Source organism: Pleurodeles waltl, chromosome 1_1 (genome assembly GCF_031143425.1).
Source record: "Pleurodeles waltl isolate 20211129_DDA chromosome 1_1, aPleWal1.hap1.20221129, whole genome shotgun sequence".
Taxonomy (NCBI): Eukaryota; Metazoa; Chordata; class Amphibia; order Caudata; family Salamandridae; genus Pleurodeles; species Pleurodeles waltl.
In genome coordinates this window covers 744350037-744369452 of record NC_090436.1, presented here as the reverse complement: position 1 = coordinate 744369452, position 19416 = coordinate 744350037, and the positions used below count along the sequence as shown (strand labels likewise).

The following is a 19416-nucleotide window of genomic DNA, read 5'->3' as shown; positions in this document are numbered from 1 at the left end:
GGGACTCGAATTTGGTTCTGACTTTCCTAATGGGTTCACCGTTTGAGCCTGTGCATTCTTGCCCGTTGAGGCTTTTAGTTTTAAAAACAGCTTTCTTAACGGCTATCACGTTGGCTAGGCGTTTAAGTAAGCTTCAGGCTCTTAGTGTGAAATCTCCTTTTACAACCTTTTATGCTGACAAGATGGTGGTGAGAACCAGGCCGGCTTTCCTTCCTAAAGTAGTCACTCCCTTTCATATGGGTTAGTCTATAACACTCCCATCCTTTTACCCTCCTCCTCACCCATCAAGGAAGGAGGAAAGACTTCATTGCTTGGATCCAAAAAGTTCTCTGACTTTCTACATTGAGAGGACAAGAGACTTTCGAGTCTATGATCAACTCTTCGTTGGATATGTGGGCAAGATGAAGGGCAAGGCAGTCCACAAGAGAACCCTTTCCAGGTGGGTCATTCTTTACATAAATATGTATTATTCACTTGCAAAGAAGGTTCCTCCTGAAGGTATTAGGGCCCATTCCACCAGGGCTAAGTCTGCTACTTCAGCCTTGGCTAGAGGTGTCCCAATTTATAAGGCCGCAACTTGGGCTGCCCTCCACACTTTCGCGAAGCGTTATTGCTTAGATTCAGAAGTTAGGAGGGACGGTCATTTTGCGCGTTCTGTTTTGCAGGATTTCTTGGTTTGACAGGTCAGGCACCCACCTCAAGGGCGGGACTGCTTTGGGATTCTATTCATAAGGTGAGGAATCCACAGGTAGTTGTATCCATCTTCGGTCACGCTTTTTCTGGCTGATACAATAGCTACCTGTGGATTCCTCACAGCCCCACCCGCCTCCCCATTGCCTGTCTGGTCATACCAAGACCTCTTTTATTATAAATGTATATACGTTTTTGGTGTTTTTATATAAACAAATATAAGGTCGTTATTCACCTGTTCGCCTCAAAGGCACGTAAAAAATGGTGAAACTGACATCAGCACGCCGGCGGGGACTTCTTATTGCCACGATGACGTCAGATGGAGTTGCGTGCGGAGCCGTGCAATTGTGATGTCCTCGTCGACGTGGAGAGCTAGGAAGAAAATTGCAGTTGAATGCTGGTGCATTGGGAGAATTCATAAGGTGAGTAATCCACAGGTAGCTACTGTATCCACCAGAAAAAGTGTTACAGAAGGTATGTAACTTGTTCATATGGATTACATGGACATATTTATTATATATATATATATATATATATATATATATATATATATATATATATATGTGTTTGTCCATACACAATTCTTCACTCCTTACTTCAGCCTCCTGCAGGAAAACAATCTAACAAAGGAGTCGATGCCCATGCGCACTATCACCGAGTGGAGGAGTCACTCGATCCTGTGACTTGAAAAAAGCTTCTTTGAAGAAAAACAATTTGTAACACTCCGAGCCCAACACTAGATGGCAATATATGCACAGCATGTGAATCTGCAGCACTGCATGCCACGAGCAGATGTACACTGGGTAAGTGACATTTTCCATATATATATATTTACATGGATATCTCTCATTCTATACTTCCTCTACACTCCTTTTCTCACCCACCTGCTGGAAAACAATCTAACAAAGGAGTCAATGCCCGTGCACAGTAGCATCGAGAAGGAGGAGTTACTCGATCCTGTGTCCCGAAATTGCTTCTTTGAAGAAAACAACTTTCAACAGTCCAAACCCAACACTAGATGGCGGGAGTATGCAGAGCTTTTGAACCTACAGCACTACGTGTCACAAACAGATGCTTACTGGGTAAGTAACAATTTCCTTTGAACGTAAAAGGATCAAAAGTTACTAAACCACAATGACTATCAATGTTTTTACACAGTGGCAGACCCTTTGCAAAATTTTACTTGTCAGGTGTTAAAATGATACAGAAGTGAGATTTTGATCCCATCAGTATGTATGTATGTTAAAATGCCAAGCTAGAGAAATACTTTTTACATATTGTAGTCCTCCTTTGCTCCATAATTTCAGCAGCTCTGATCATAATTAATCATTAGAATTAACCACAGATGGTGGTGCAAAGAACACTGTCCTTTTTATTTGGATAATCCTTTTTGTATTACTAAATATCTACTGAGTTAAAAAAAAAAAGCCTGTCTGTTCAGTGGGGAAAATAATCTCCTGCCTGGTGATGAGAATCGTTATATTCATTTTAGCATGTAGACTAAGTAGTGCTAGTGGACAGGTTGAATAGCACAAAACTGGGTATTTCCCTGATTTTGGAATGACAGAAATAGTTGCCTCCTTCACAGCCTGTGCAATTGAACCTTTTACGTGAAAATGGCCTTGTGTAATCTTCCTAGGAATCCTGAGAGGGCAGTAACGGGTGTTACCAGCTCCCTCAGCAATAAAAGTTTACAGACACAGTGTATTTTACACAGAAGCTAGTTGCCAAAAGCAGCAGAAATCCAGGTGAAATATTAGGTACGTAATGAAAATTAACCAGGGAATCTGGATTGGCATTACTGATTCTTCTAATATTCCCTCATATCTAAGGGACCGTAAGGGTCCTACTGGTAAAACCCTTTAGTTCGGTTCCCCAGAAATATTATTACCCCCTGTATTGGCAACTCTGAAAGGGTAAGGGGGAACAGGAGATCAGAATCACCAGGTACTGCAGCAGGTCAAGCAGGATGGGGTCCATGGCATGAAATACCTTCTTAAATGATTTTAACAGAACAAGGACTTCTTGTTGTAGGGTGAGCCTTTGAAGGTAAATGGAATGAGGAGCATATTTGGTTTTAAAGCCTAAATGACCCCAAACTTCATCATGCAATCTCGGGGCATCCAACTTTTTGCAGTGTTTGAGGTGGATTGCTAGCAATGTCTATCCTTCCAAGGTAATGTTTTTGAAATTTGTGGCTAGTCATGGAGTTCTCATACAACTCTCAGTCAAGTACCTTGAATTCTCCCCCTCTAAATCCTGTTATCTCTTTGATTATCATTTAATTAATGTGTTGCTAGTGTTGGTCAGCTTTGTTACTCCTTTTGTAAAAGTTTAACTTTAACCTGGTAGTTTCCTTTACTTGTGAAGAACAGGCTGAGTTATCTTGTAACCTCTGCAAGTTTTCTATAGTAACTCCTTGGTTGTTCTTCTGTAGCTTTCTAAACCTTTGACTGTCCCAAGACAGCCTCCGTCTTTCTTAAAGGCAGCTGATAATGCCGTCTGTGTTTCTCAAGTTACTGGTGTGACATCCTACACGGTCACTTACTGTTCCCCCGTCACACCCCAATCCCCACCCCTGTTGTTTCTAAACTATTGATTCATTACAAATTCTACTTCAGAATAGAAGAGTTACTCCTTGAAGATCTGGCCATCAAGCATCCCCTCATTTGGGTAGAGTAGAAGCATTGAATACAACACTCAGCCGGGGCTCTTTGCAAGGTTACTGTAGGAAGCTGGCCTGGTGTGTGGTGAGCACCTAGGGTGGTATCACCTTATACTAGGTCCAGGTATCCCCAATTAGTGAGATGTAGTCACTGTCTAGGAACGCAGGCTCTCTAGAGCTAGCTGTGGATGAGCAGCTAAGACTTATCTAGGAGACATGCAAAGTTCATGTGTAGGAAAGTGCCACTGTTGATGCCAACTTTGAATGAAAGTGGGCTGTGATCCTGCTAACCAGGCCTCAGCCCCAGTGTTCTTTCCCTAAAACTGTCCCTTTGTTTCCACAATTGGCACAACCCTGGCCCACAGTTAAGTCCCTTGTAAAAGGTACCCATGGTACCAAGGGCCCTGTGTCCAGAGAAGGTGTCTAAGGGCTGCAGCATGTATTATGCCACCCCAGGGGGGACCCCTCACCAAGCACATACACATTGCCTTGCAGCTTGTGTGTGCTGGTGAGGAGAAAAAGACAAAGTTGACATGGCACCCCTCTCAGGGTCCCATGCCTACAAATCACTGCCTGTGCCGTAGGTAAGTCACCCCTCTAGCAGGCCATACAGCCCTAACGCAGGGTGCACTATACTACAGGTGAGGGTATAGCTGCATGCGCAATATGCTCCTACAGTGTCTACATCCATTCTTAGACATTGTAAGTGCAGTGTAGCCATATTGAGTATATGGCCTAGGAGTTTGTCATTACGAACTTCACAGCTCCATAATGGCTTCACTGTATGTTGGGAAGTTCGGTATCAAACTTCTTAGCACAGTAAACCCACACTGACGCCACCGTGGGATTTATTGAAAAATGTTAGCCAAACTGCTAATGTAGGACTGACCGGTCTGTGCCAGCCTGCCACTTTCAGACAAGTTTCTGACCACATGGGGTGAGTGCCTTTGTGCACTCTGTGGTCAGAAACAAAGCCTGTCCTGGGTCGAGGTGCCTCACACCTCCCCCCTACAGGAACTGTAACACCTGGCGGTGAGCCTCTAAGGCTCAAGCCTCGGATTACAGTGCCCCAGGGCACTCCAGCTAGTGGAGATGCCCGCCCCCCAGACAAAGCCTGCCTTTTGGCAGCAAGTCTGGCGGGAAAACACGAAGGAGTGACCACCCCAGCCAGGACCACCCCTAAGGTGCCCAGAGCTGAGATTACCCCCTCCCTGCAGAATCCTCCACCTTGGTTTGGAGGACAGGGACCAATAGGGATAGGAATGTGCCCCCTTTCCCAAAGGGAGTGGGCACAAGTAGGGTGTAGCCACCCTCAAGGATAGTAGCCATTGGCTACTGCCCTCTGACCCCTGAAATGCATCTAAATCTAGGATTTATGGGCCTCCCTGAACCCTTCTTGCCAGATTCCTGGCAACTTACTAGAAGAAGGGCTGCTAAGCGGAAACCCCCAGCAGAGACAAGTGCTTTGGCCCCAGCCCTATGGTCTTTCTCCTGCTTCAAATAACCTGCAAAAGAACAGCGATGCATCAAGCGGGACCAGCGACCTCTGCCCACTTCCAGAGGACTGCCCTGCACCCAAAAGGACCAAGAATTCCTGAGGACAGTGGCTCTGTCTTAAGAAACCTACAACTAAGGACTCCCACCTCACTCTGGATGTATGAGTCTTGACCCCTGTGCACCCGACGCACACAGCCCATGTCTAGGTGGTCCACCCAGCAAGAGAGGGTCCCCAGGCGATTACAAGCAAGTGCCCACCCTGGGTTGACCTCTCCACGATGACGCTTGCAGAGGTAATCCAGAGGACCCGCTGACTGCGAAGCTCTGGACGAAGATATCCGATACCTAAAGACACATTGCACCCGCAGCCCCTTGGCCTTGGAGAAACCGACCAGTGGTGCCTCTACGTTCAGCAGGCGGCCCTCCTCCCTGTCTGACCGGTGGTGTGCCCGAGACACCCCCTGGACCTCGCCCTGCAGCCTCTGAGTGACCCCTGCGGTCTCCTCATATACCAGCATTGGAAACCCGACGTCCTGTTTGCACCCTGCACCCGGCCACCCCTGTGCCGCTGAGGGTGTGTGTTTGGTGCCTACTTGTGGCTCCTCCAGTGCTCTTCTAATACCCCCCTGGTCTGCCCTCTGGGCCACGGGTACTTACCTGCAGACTGGCCTCACTCCAAGTACTCCCTGTCTCCATAGGAGCCCACGTTAAAATTTGCTCAACTTTGACCTGTGCACCTGACTGGCCCCGTGTTGCTGGTGGTGGGTGTTTGGGGTTAACTTGAACCCCAACTGGGGACTTCCTAAAACCCAGAGACTGAAACTGTAAGTGTTGTATTTACCTGTAAAACGATTTAACATTTCTTCCCACCCTGCACCCCTGAAACTATTTCTGAAAACTGCAGTGTCCATTTTTAAAATAGGTTATTGCCAATAATTGAAAAACTCAATTAATTACCTGTTTCAAACAAAGTATTGTTGATACCTGTGTGAGATACAAAAACGTTTAAGGTACTTACCTGCAACTTGAATCTTGTGGTTCAAAAAATAAACTAAGAAAATATATTTTTGCTATATAAAAACCATTGGTCTGGAGTTAAGTCACTGAGTGTAGGCTTCTTCTATTGTCGGTGTGTGTACAACAAATGGTTTGCCCTATCCTCTGATAAGCCTAACTGCTCGACCTCACTACCACAAAAGAGAGCATTAATATTATCTACTTTAGCCTCTGTTAAGCCGCTGAGGAACCCCTGGACTCTGTTCACATTTTGATATAGTATATACAGAGCCAGCTTCGTACATCATGCAATACCACTATAGTTACACTGCACTTAAACACATGAAAGAACCACACAGTGTTACAAAAATAAAGGTACTCTATTATAGTAACACAAATACTAAAATACTATATAGGCAATACTCTACCAGCAGGTGAGTGAACACACTATTATGTACACATTAGTAATCAGGAATGGGCGTAGAAAGCAATAGAAAACAGTGAAATAACAGGAAATAATAGAGACCCTAGGGGGAGACAAAACCATATACTAAGTAAATAGAATGCGAAAGGCAGATGCTCACCCAGGTAAGTGGAATCTGTAGAGGGGAGCTGGTGGAACTAGGAACCCCAAAAGGTAAGTACTAGAGTGCCCCTCAGCAATCACGAGGGAAGAGGTAAGTACCTGGATTTTCCCAAACCCACATGTAAACTTTGTAAGAGGACTGTGCAAGGCCCAAGCAGGACTGGAAGAAACAGAAGATGGATCCTGAGAGAAGAGGACCTGCAAATGAAGGGGACCTAGTTCAGTTTTAGTTGAAGTGTCCAGTTGGGGCAGGAGCCGCTACCCACTCTTCTGAGATGCAGGACCTGGTCAACAGTCGAGACCAGGAGTCAGCAATGCAGCACAAGAGCAGAAGAAGAGTTCCAGAAGTGATGCAGTTGATGTCCCACGTGGGAAGAATTGCAGTCCATCAGTGGTGTGGAAAAACCACCAACAAGCCTTGGCAAAGTTAAGGGTTTCAGAAGAAGAGTTGCAGAGCTGCTGGGGACCAGGAAGGTTCGAGGAGGGAAGTCCCAGGTGGCCCTCAGCAGTGAGTAGAGCCAGAAGTCGAGGATGCAGCTCCTCACAGGCAGCAGGCACAGGTGTCGCAGCGAGGCCCACACAGCACACCTGGAGAGGAGTCGCTGGAGCAGCAGGCAGGAGACTTTTCTTTGCAGGGAGGAGTGCTGAAGGCTGGGGCTACATGAAGCCTGAAGATTCCTTGGAAGAAGAGCCAACAAGCCTTGGTAGCTGCAAGAGTTACAATGCACAGGGGTACTGTCCTGCAAGGAGAGGCAAAGACTCACCTCTTCCCAAGTTGGACAGCTGGTAGAGGGGACCGAAGGGACCACTCAAGACCCCACCACCTGTGTTGCAGGATCCACACAGAGTTGCAGGAGAGAGGATCCACGCAGCTGGTCGTCAATGTAGTTGGTGCCTGGGGATGCAGGTGAGTGACTCCTTCACTCCAAGGGATATTCCTTCTTGCTTCTTGGTGCAGACTGAAGACTTGCTGCCCTCAGAGGATGCACAGTAGGGGAAATTTTGCAGTTGCTGGAAGGAGCCGGAAACAAATGTTGCAGAGCGAAGTTGTTGTTGGAGCTGCAGATTTTAGGTTCCTGTGAAGTCCAGTTGTGGTTCCAGTGGTCAAAAGTTGAAGTAAATATTGCAGAGGAGTCCTGCTGGAATCTTGCACGTCCAATCTGAGAACCCACCCAAGAGGGAGACCTTAAATAGCCCTAAAAGGGGGATTAGTCACCTAGCAGGGTGACCACCTATCAGGAAGGGGCTGTGACCTCATCTACCTGGCCTGGCCACTCAGATGCTCCCAGAGGCCTCTGCCCACCTTAGATTCAAGATGGCAGATTCAAGATGGCAGAATCAAGTGGCCTCCTGGAGGAGCTCTGGGCACCACCCCTTGGGTGGTGATGGACAGGGAGTGGTAACTCCCCTTTCCATTGTCCAGTTTCGCACCAGACCAGGGACTGGGGGTCCCTGGACTGGTGCAAACTGGTTTATGCAAGGAGGGCACCAAGTGTGCCATTCAAAGTATACTAGTGTCTTGAGGAGACTCCCCATCCAAAGCCATATAAAACCTATTTCCAAAGGGAGAGAGTGTTGCCTCCCTCTCCCAAAAGAAATCCTTTGTTTTGCCTTCCTGGGCTTGAGCTGTTCAAGCAGCAGGAGGGCAGAAACCTGTCTGTAGGATGGCAGCAGCGCGGGCTGCCCGGGAACACCTTGCAAACTGGTAGGAGCAAAGCTGGGAGTCTTCTAAGGAGCCCCCAGAGTGCATGGAATCATGGAACCAATACTGTATACCAAACATGCTCAGGTTCAGAGTTACCATTGTGTAGCTGGGCATAGATAGTGATCCATGTCCAGTACACGGTTAAAATGTCTTCCCCTCACTCACGAAGTCCAGGAAAATGGAGCTGGTGATCGTGGGGGCAACTCTGCTCATGCAGGGGTGCCCTCACACACAGGTACTTGCACCCTGCCCTCTAGGCTAGGAGGGCCTGCCATAGGGGTGACTTACAGTGACCTGGTGCAGTGACCTGTAACGAAAGGGTGCATGCACCTTTTCACGCAGGCGGCAATGGTAGGCCTGCAGACACATTTTGTATTGGCTCCCATGGGTGGCATAATACATGCTGCAGCCCATTGGGAACCCCTGATGCCCAATGCCCTGGGCACCTAGGTACCATATACTAGAGACTTACATGGGGGCACCAGTATGCCAAATGTGGGGTGCACAAAGTCAGGAATAACCAAATTTAGAGGGAGAGAGCACAGTCACTGGAGTCCTGGTTAGCAGGATCCCAGTAAACATAGTCAAAAACACACTGACACCAGGCAAAAAGTGGAGATAACCATGCCAAAAAGAGGGTACGTTCCTTTAGTTGCACTCTACACTTTGTCACTGCCTGACCATCATCCACCAGAGTTGTTCACCTCTGCTGGGTCAGTCCCACACTGAGGGACGATGGATCTAAACTTCTCCCCATCTCCTCCTAGCTCACCTCACCCCATATTAGCTCTCAGGTCTAATTGTGACACTATCATGCTTATTAGAGTTGGTTCATCATCCCAAGCATGTGCAAATGATTTATTTTATAACATTATTGCATTAATAACTTGCATTTCAGAATTTGAGCTCCAGTGATCATGTCCAGGCCATGGCCATTTTCTGATATTCTTCAGTTTTTCTAGGAATTTATAGACCTGTCAGTAGATATCATTGGCAGCTTTCCTTCCAAAAGAATAGGAAAATGTGATTTTATTTTTATTTCAGTTGGCAGTGCCATCCCAGTACATTCCAAAGAAGCTGCTCCTGTGGTGAAACACAGTCAGTTGAAGCAGGGAACATCTCCTCATAACCCTTTGGACTCAAGCGCACCTCTTGTCAAAAAAGGCAAGCAGAGGGAAGTACCAAAGGCGAAGAAACCATCATCTTTAAAAAAGGTAATGCAGGCAGTATGTCCTTTAATGGAAATTAAGTAGCAGCCTATGTAGCCCTGAACAAAACCTTTTTCTATCATTTAAAGTACTATCTTTCTAGCCTTTCTGAAGCTCAAAAATTGATGAACCTGTTCAGCATATTTTTCAGAACTTTTCCTCAGGAAATTGCAATTACCTGCACTTTATAGTGGCAGACAGTGATTAAAGCTATTTTTAGAATGTGACCAGTTAAATACATGTTTAGACCAAAATTGCATTGAAAGCAATATATAGGTAGATTATAGACTGTTGGTTGAAACAGTGTGTTTAGTCAAATAGCAGGTATGGGTTATCGATGGTCTACAGTTCACATAACTTTATACGTAGTTGAGATACTATTTGCCTTCATGAAGGAATCTATTATTATTCATCAGCATGGAATATCTGCCTTTTGGTTTCTAATTTCAATTAGACTTGAAAACAAACAACTCATTATATTAAAGCTTTATTTGCTCTTGCAGCTTGCACAATTATATGTTGATATGCATGTAACATCACAATGATGTCAGATACTTATCAGAAAGAAGAGAAAGTCATTCCCCAGCCCCTCCCAGGTTTCTGTCCAGGATCAGGCTAGTTGAGGAACTAAAGGCAGTCATCATTGCTTCCAGTTCCTCCCTTGCCATGCCTAGTGGCCCAATCCTGATTTTCATTTGGTAGCAAAGAAAAGAGGTGAGCGAAAGAGTGACAGAACCTGTCCCTTCCATCCTTCCAAGCATCACTCCCACTGCAGCAACTTAAGAACTGAAACGGTAAATCAAGATTTGAAGGGAAGGGTTTATTATTGTTCCTAGTCACTCCCATTCCAATCCCAACTTCGTGATGCAGTTAATTTGTTTTTGTGGTGCGCTGGAGTGATGTTAGAGAGCGCAGTAATGACTAGAGAGATGGGTGGGAGGGAGGATGGTAGGCTTTGGCATCAGGTTGCAAAACAGCTGAGGGCCTGATGATGTGTGGGTGTCTGGTAACCAGCAGATTGTCAGTCATCATATAGATCAACCGCGGCCAATAGCTTCCGAGTTTAAAGAAGAAAATAATATTAAAAATACCCAAACTCTCAGCCACGCAGTTACTTTTGACTTGGTCGTTTCAAGCAAACTGACCAGTAGATAACAGGAGAGGGGAGGGGGGGCTATATCATTTTTGTACTATGTCCCCTACCATCTTGTAAATTTCACTTTCGAGTTGTTGTTGAAGTGTGAGTAGTCCTTCTAAGCCTTTCCTAGACTCTCATACTTCGACCCTCACTCTGGAGTTAAAAAGGCTGCAGGCCGTCAGGGGACAAAGGGAGTCTTTTTGTATGTGCCTCCATCACCCTCTTGTGAGTGTATAAAGTGATGGGGCACAGCAGACGTAGAATGTGTTGTGTCCAGTCTCATTGTTCTGAGGAACATGCAAGTTTTGGGCTGAACACTAAGATACAACACAAGATGGATAGGAGCTGAGGCATGGGAATAGGAAGAAGACACGACATGGGGAATGGGGTGAGGAAATTGAGAATCCAAGCCGTAAAGGGATGGGAAACCAAGGCAGAAAAGAGATGGATGATTGAGATACAACAGAATGGGGTACTAAAAAACAAGCAGTTTGGTAGAAGGGAACCGAGGGCCCATCCATCAGGATTGGCAGACTGTAGCACAGGAATAGGAATGAGGTGCAAGAGGGATGGAGTTGAAGCAATATTAAATGGAGGTGCGAAATTGATTGGAGGGACATTGCACATAAAAGTTAGGTACTAAGAAGAGGCATGTGGTAATGAGGCAAAAGAGGGCTGAAGGTTGAAGACAGAGAAAAAGTGGCCATTAAAACTGAGGCCATGGGATTGGAGCAATAATATTAGGCACAAGAGGGATTGTGTAGTGAGATTCTAATAGGTATGAGGACTGCGAATTGGTGGATGCGGTATGGGATTCAGGCTACAGAAGGGTTTGAGGTGTAAGCCTCAAGAAGGCTTGAGAACAGAGGCACAAGTGGGATGGGGGATAAGAATGAGGCACATTCAGGATTGGAAACAGGACTACTGTACAAGAAGAGTGACAGGACTGTGCCACTGGTGGTATGGGGTACAGTGAGGCAAAGGAAAGATGAGGTGAGGGGACAAGGGCAGAGTAGAAATTAGTATACAGCTATATGTTCAAGGACGATAGGAGAGTGAACCTAGCACTCCACCTACCTATGAGAGAGGGAGATCAAAGTGCCGTTCATATGAGCACTGTGCCACAAAGTGAGTGAAGAAACAGAGATAAAAGGCGAATGAAGGTCTAAGCTGGACACTTGACGAAGAAATGAGACCAGGAAACATTCTGGATGATAGCAGAGAGTAGGACAGAACTTAGATGAGAGAGAGAATTGAGGTCAAGGGAGCAAAGCATAAAATGGATGAACGAATGGGGGAATTGCTGCGCAACGTAGATGGATGAGTGGGGCCGATACATACACTGTGGATGAGACTGGGAACTGATGATCATAGCAAATTATGAATTTCAGTGGATACCAACGTTCAGTGTAGATAAGAGAGTTGACCACGGTGCAAAAAAGCTTACAGGGGTGCTTGAGTCACCAGATCTGTGAAAGAGGTAACAAAACACAAGCTGAAGACAGTGGGGAGCAAGGTTCAAGACAGAAGAGGAAGCACCCTAGCACATAATGGAGGATATAGGAGATGAATGTGTAATAAAGATGAGAATGGACTAAGACAAAGGATGGATAAGAAAGAGGCGAGTGAGGAAACTAGGAAATACAACCGATGAGAGAAGAAAAAATGGGTGTGAAAGTAGAAGTACGGGCAAGGGGATAGAGACAGAAGAATAATAAGTAAGGGGACCACGATAAGAGGTTAGTAGTGTGGCCTGAGGCCAAACATGGATGAAAGAATGGACAAAGAAAAGAAACCCTGAGGTTTATTCAGCAGTGAAACACGATATTAGATTACTGGTTCATACTTAAACCTGTGCATGTTTTGTATCTCATAGGAGGCCCAGAGCATCAGTGGCTGGAAGAAGCTATCCAGCTAACATTTTCTAGTAGGTGAGAGACCTAAAGAAATATCTACCACATGAAAATTCATGGCAAAACCACAAAAACTGCACATTCAACATGGCCTCCTGGCTTGCCAGTCAGCGCAAGGGAGGTCTGGCATACAGCTAGAGAATCCTTAGGGTGTATAGTGTTTGAAAATGTTATAATGGGTTGACTTATGGCCCTCAGATTGTTTGCCAAAGAAATAAGGGACTATTGCCAACAAAACAACCAAGGCTATGATAAGGGAAGCTTCATTTCTAGGCAAGGCAGCCCAGTGTTCTATGCAACTGCTGATGTCTGGTATCCCAACATTCAGAAGACTCCGTTGAAAGAGTGTATGCAGCCAATAGACCTTAACTTTTAGTGTTTGAAGGAGACCAAAGAGAAACGCTTGATTTATGGAAGTTTGCATCAAAAGGTTTAGAAGCCACATCTTAAAAACGTTCTTCCTGACAGCCACACTGATCACAGGCAGTCAGCCCAAAGTAATAGACACCTTAGGGGTGTGTAAATGTTATATAGCTGTGATATCTTTCAATATGGCCCGGATGTGATATCTGCCTACAAAAAATAAATAACTCAAACTTGCATTATCCAACAGATGCTTCTGAAATTGCCCTCCTGCAAAGCACAAATTTAATCATTTATGGACACTCCAAGCTCATTGAAAATCGACATATCAATCAATCGGTCATAGTATTTGTAAAGCACGGCCTATCACCTGGGTGGTATCCAGGCGCTCAGGGTTGTCACTGTGTGTCCGAGCTACTCCTCAAAGAGCCATGTCTTTAGTTTCTTCCTGAAGTCGAGGAGGGTGTGACAGGTTGGGGGGAGAATTCGAAGAGGGTGTGCCAGGTTGGGGGGGTGATTGAGAGGGGGGCGGTGGGTGTTAGGTAGGTTGTTCCAGTTCTTGGCAGCTAGGTCGCAGCGGCTGCATTGGATTTTCAGGACACAAGCAAGGGTTGTTGAGCGTAGCTCCCTAGTTGACTGATGGAAGGTGAGTCTACGGTTGATAAGTTTGGGTGTGAAGTTGTGGAGTGCTTTATAGGAAATGGTGAGAACTTTGAATTTGCACCTCTTGTGCACTGCCAGCCAGTGTAGACTTTTGAGGTGGTTGTGATGTGGGTTCTTCTGGGAAGGTCTAGGATGAGTCTCGCGGATACGTTCTGAATGGTCTGGAGGCAGTGGAAGAGCTGGGCAGGGAGTCATACGTAGAGGGTGTTTCCGTGATCTAGTCTGCTAGTGGTGATGGCGTGGGTGACCCCTTTTCTGGTTTCGATGTGAATCCATTTTAAGATCTTCCATAGCATGCAGAGGTTGTGGAAGCTGGAGGAGGCCACTGCTTTTATTTGATGTTTGACATATGCGTGGTCCCCCACAATCAGGTGATACAGGGTTCAAAGATGTGTGTCAAGACATGGCAGGGATATTTGCATGAAGGAAAGTTGTGGAAGGTTCCAAGTTTGAAAAAATTGCTTAAAATATAACCAACATCCTGTATGACCAACGTCATGGTCAGTGTATTCCCCTGGACAGCCTGATACCATTCTGATACTTGTCAGTATAAACTTCAGAATGTGTAGATATTGAAAACATGTTTGGTATGTTTACAAAGGCCCTGATGTGATATCTCTGCCTAAAATACATGTCCCCAAACCAGTATTTTGCCTTGTTACTTTCAAAATTGTCCATTTGTTCAATGCCCAGTTTATTGCCTGTGGGACCCAAAAACCCATTTGAAAAACACATCCCTGAAGTCCTCACACATAGGTCATGCCTAAGACTCAACATATGGTGTTATTTGTCCATACTACATGATTCTGTATGAAGGAACTTCATTAGAAGTTTCACCATGTTTACATTGTTAGATAAAAAGAAAAGAAAATTCCAGTGTTCCATAAGCTGTCCTGGCTTGCCACTAAGTAGATTCCCTGGGTTGTGCAGAATTATAAAATATGTTGTTTTTACCTTCCCAGTTGTCCTCGGTTTAATAGCTAACATCAGATGAATAGTGCACGAAAAACATTGATTCGGAACTACTTGGCAATATTCTGTAGTATTATATACTTTATGGTGCAGCCACATTTCCCAGAAGAACTAACAATTTACTATTATCGTAGTCAAAGCATACAGATCCACATTTTCTTGATAGTGTTCAAGAATTTGTCTTTCCCTGCAGGAAAAAAGCACTAAATTTGTAAGCAGAAAAAAGTAATCTTAATGATTTTCATTACCTTCTTCATAGTGTAGTAAGATGTTATTGCTCCAATAAATATCTCCAGATTTGCTAAAAAATCAGCATATGGTTTGAATCTATGTAGAACAAAACAAAACGGGTACATGTGTCTGAATGCCCTATCTCTGCGTTTTTTAAAAAGTCCTGGCACAAAGATGTGCAAACATCCTACCAGTAAGAGTGTTAGTGAGTCATATTCCTTTTATAAAAGACAGTTGAAGAAATTGGGGTAAATTGTCAACAACCTCCTTACAAAGATAGTGACACTTGTCACTTTAAGAGCCATGCTGATGCTTGTTCCAGGAGTCCAGTAATTTGTTAATTGAAATTAGTTCATTTTCTGCTCTGTGGAGCAAAGATCCTTAAAAAGATATTTGTGCTATTTGTTATTACTTGATGTTAGACTTTGACCTTTCTGCAGGGGTCATTCTTAAACTCTTTGCCTTTACCCTGCTGTTTTCTGAACCTGTTTTCGTTGGCTTTTAGGACTCTGTACAGTTTATCTGATTGAGACTTCTAGTTGCAGATTCCTTACCTTAGAATTTCCCCCAGGCATCAGATTGGATCCAGAGATTTTTCTTCGAGCAGTACCCCTGTGTGCCAACAGGTGGTGACGTGGTCGCCGTGATGACGTCGCGGTCGTATGTAGGCACCACCCCGACGCGCTGACGTCGGTTCTTTTCTTTCCGCGCCAGCCTGCATGCAGATCTGGAGAAGAGCTACCCCTAGTCATTGTCTGACAAACTGCAACACTTTTGTTTAAATCTTTTTGACGAGTTTTAGATGTGTCGAGGGATGCCCTGGAAGACCGGTTTTAAATCCTGCGACTCCTGTCACCGAATGATGTCGGTGATGGATCTGCATCACGTCCACGACCCAAAGTCATGCTCCCAGTGTCGGACCGTGAATCCGAATGCTTTGAGGGAGCGGTCCTTCAAGCTCATGGCGGCTCAGCACTCAACTCTGTGTCACTCCCGGTCTCGATTGAGAGGAAGGTCACAAGACGGCATGGAGAGTCATCACCAATCCTTGTTCCATTCTAAGTCCTCGGGACGCTCGGGTCACAAGAAGTTGAAGAAGGCCAAACTTTCTTCGACTTCGCCCTGTCGCTCATGTGACGCGGGAAGAGCGTCAATGCTCTAGGCCCCCATCTTCGGAGCCTGCGTCTGGGTCGGGTTCCACACCAGTGGCTTTGGACTTGCCTCCGGGAGGCACTTCTAGATCCGCTCTTGGATCCGTAGCAACGCCAGTCGTGCCAAGGTCACCTTCCCCGCATCGGGACAGAGGTCAACGCTCCTGACGTCGTTTGGGCCTGCAATTGAAGTCGATCCTATACTCATCCCTGACAAGCCGGAATGTCATAGCTCAACGCAATTTCATTTTCCATGGACTCTACTGGGCCCAGGATGGATCCTGACCCTTCTTTCTATGGTGCGGATAATGTAGAGGGGACGCTGGACCCTTTACAATACCAGCTTGACCCTGACATGGACTGGGTTCAGGATTTGGGTGGCGCTAGTGGACTAGATACCTCTCCTGACGCTGGCATGCTTTATCCCTATACCCTGGCTACAGAGGAGGGAGCTTCATACTCCATGGTGGTGAGAAGGGCAGCTGTGGTTTTGGACCTTGAGCTTCCTTCTATGGACGTCAGGACTAACCTCCTGACCTAGGCGCTTCAGCCTGGGGTTTCCTCTTCGGAACCTCTCCTACTCTTTAATGAAGCCCTTACAGACGTCCTACTGGGTACTTAGTCCAGACCCAGCACAGGGGCTCCTGTGAATAGTACGGGTGCCCGCCGCCATCGGCCTGTGCTGACCAACCCAAAATTCCTGACCCAGCAGCCTACGCCTGAGAGCCTTGTTATCCAGGCTTCCTCTTCTTCTGTTGCATGCCCTTCCGCTCCCCCGGATAGGGAATCAAATAGACTGGCTAACTTTGGGAACAAATAGTTTTTTTCCGACAGTCTGGCGCTGCGGTCCGTGAACACCACATGCCCATACTCCCATACTCTCTGGGATATGGTTGCGCAGGTTTTGCCTCAAGTCCTGGAGGAGGCCCGGGTGGTTCTCTCCCAAGCTGTTACTGACGGGAGAGATGCAGCAAAGTTCATCATTTGTTGTGGACTGGATGCGACCGACTCACTAGGTAGATCAGTCGCATCGACAGTGGCCTTGCAGTGTTACACCTGGTTGAGGACATCTGGCTTTTCAGGGGATGTCCAGCAGTCTCTAATGGACATGCCCTTTGATGGCACCCTTCTCTTTGGAGACAAACTGGACTTGGTGCTCGAGCACTTTAAGGACTCGCGGGCTACGACTCGGTCCCTTGGCCTCGTAGCTGCTCCTCGCCCCACACAGTCTGCTTTTCGCCCCTTTCATGGCTACGGAAGGGCCACCCAGCCATGCCCATTTCCACCTGGCCAACGACCCGCACCTGCTTCATAGTCTCTACGCGGACGTGGGATCCCACGTTGTAGGAAGCTGGCCTGGTGTGTGGTGGGTACCTATGGTACTTACACCTTATACCAGGTTCAAGTATCCCCTCTTAGTGAAGTGTAGACAGTGTCTAGAAGCCAGGCTCTCTAGAGGTAGCTGTGGATGAGCAGCCAAGGCTTATCTAAGGAGACATGCAAAGCTCATGCAATACCACTCTAGTTACACAGCACTTACACACATGAAAGAAAACACTCAGTTGTACAAAAATAAAGGTACTTTATTTTTTAAACAAATCACCACAAATACTAGAAGGGTACCCCACCAATAGGAGGTAATTAATACACTAAATATATACACAAGTAAACAGAAATAGGCATAGAAAAGGTTAGAAAACACTGCAAATAGCAATAACCAGTAGTGACGCTAGGGGGTGCACAAACCATATACTAACAAAATGGAATGCAAATACAGGAGCCCAACTTAGGTAAGTAAAATGTGTAGAGGGGAGCTGCGAGTACTAGAAAACCACAGAGGTAAGTGACACAGTACCCCCCCAGCGAACAGGAATGCAGGATTAAATCACTGGATTTTCCCCAAACCACCCAAAAGGAGGAAAAGAAGAAAAAGAAGACACCCAGACAAGACTGCAATAAAACCAGCGGTGGATTCCAGAAGAAAGAAGACCTGTGGAGAGAGGGGACAAAATCCAAGAGTCACAGTGGAGTCCAGGAGGAGTAGGAGCTACACCCATCCAGCTGTAGTTGCAGGAGTTGGTCAACGGTGATGAAAAACAGGTCAGCAGTGCAGCCCTGGAGCGAGAGAAGAGTTCTCATGGATGCAGCTGATGTCCCAAACAGGATGGAAGATTGCAGATGGGAGTCAGGGCAGGAATTCCACCAACAAGCCTTGGCAAAGGCACACTCGCGGTTAGTGGAAAAGTGGTGCTGCCAGGGACCAGTAAGACCCGGGAGGACTCATCCCAGGAGGGTGAGTCACAGGGGACCCTCAGCGTCACAGAGAGTCCACAGGAGCAGAGGGAGCACCCACAGGAGTCCCACAGGACAGGGAAACAGGAGTCACAGAAGAGACCCACTCAGCACTACAAAAGAGGATCCCACACCGCCGGAGAACCACGCAGGAGGCTGTGCTTCACATGATGGAGTGCTGGGGGCTGGAGCCACACATAGGCCAGAAGTCGAAGCAGAGGTTGCAGAGGAGTCCTGCTGGAATCTTGTAAGCCGAATCTGAGGACCCACCCCAGAGGAAGATCCTAAATAGCCCTGAAAGGTGGATTAGTCACCTACCCAGGTAAGCACATATCGGGAGGGGACTCTGACATCATCTGCCTGGCCTGGCCACTCATATGCTCCCACAGTTCCCTGCCAACCTTGAAAAGAAGATGGAAGAACACAGGGACCCTATGGAGGAGCCCTGGGCACCACCCCTGGGGTGGTGATGGACAGGGGAGTGGTCACTCCCCTTTCCATTGTCCAGTTTCGCGCCAGAGCATGGACTGGGGTTCCCTGAACCGGTGTGTACTGGTTTATGCATGGAGGGCACCAAATGTGCTCTTCAAAGCAAACCAGTGCCTTGGGAAGGCTACTCTTCCCAAGCCAGTGACCCCTATTTCCAAAGGGAAGAGGGTATTACCTCTCTCTCCCAAAGGAGATCCTTTGTTCTGCCTTCCTGGGCTTGATCAGATCAAGCAGCAGGATGGCAGAAACCTGTCTGAGGGGGGGCAGCAACCGGGCTGCCCGGAAAACCTTGTAAGACTGGTGGTAGCAATGCTGGGGAGTCCTCTGGGGAGCCCTCAGAGTGCATTGAATCATACTTCAAAAACTTGCAACAGTATTGGGGTTTGATTCTGCCATGTTTAATACCAAACATGCCCAGTTTCGGAGTTACCATTATCTAGCTGGACATAGGTAGTGACCTATGTCCAGTACACACGTAAAATGGCGTCCCCGCACTCACAAAGTCCAGGAAAATTGATCTGGAGTTTGTGGGTGCACCTCTGCTAGTGCAGGGGTGCCCTCACTCACAGGTACCTGCACCCTGCCCTCTGGGCTGAGATGGCCTACCATAGGGGTGACTTACAGTGACCTGGTGTAGTGATCTGTAGTGAAAACAGGTTTCACGCAGGCCTGCAGAACCCTTTGCATGGGCTCCCTATGGGTGGCAGAATAACTGCTGCAGCCCATAGGGGTCTCCTGGAACCCCAATGCCCTGGGTGCCTAGGTACCATATACCATATCCTAGGGACTTACATGGGAGCACCAGTATGCCAATTGTGGGGAGAAAAAGTTACCAGTAACTAAATTTAGAGAAGAGA

The 19416-nt window shown here is 46.7% G+C and overlaps 1 protein-coding gene across 1 annotated transcript in view; it reads left to right on the top strand.

Moving 5' to 3' along the window:
- SECISBP2 (SECIS binding protein 2) overlaps positions 1 to 19416 on the top strand; it is a 279114-nt gene that overhangs the window by 115214 nt on the left and 144484 nt on the right. The window contains exon 7 of the mRNA XM_069227552.1: positions 9184 to 9353. Within this exon, the coding sequence (XP_069083653.1) occupies positions 9184 to 9353 (170 nt within the window). The remainder of the gene's footprint in view (positions 1 to 9183; positions 9354 to 19416) is intronic.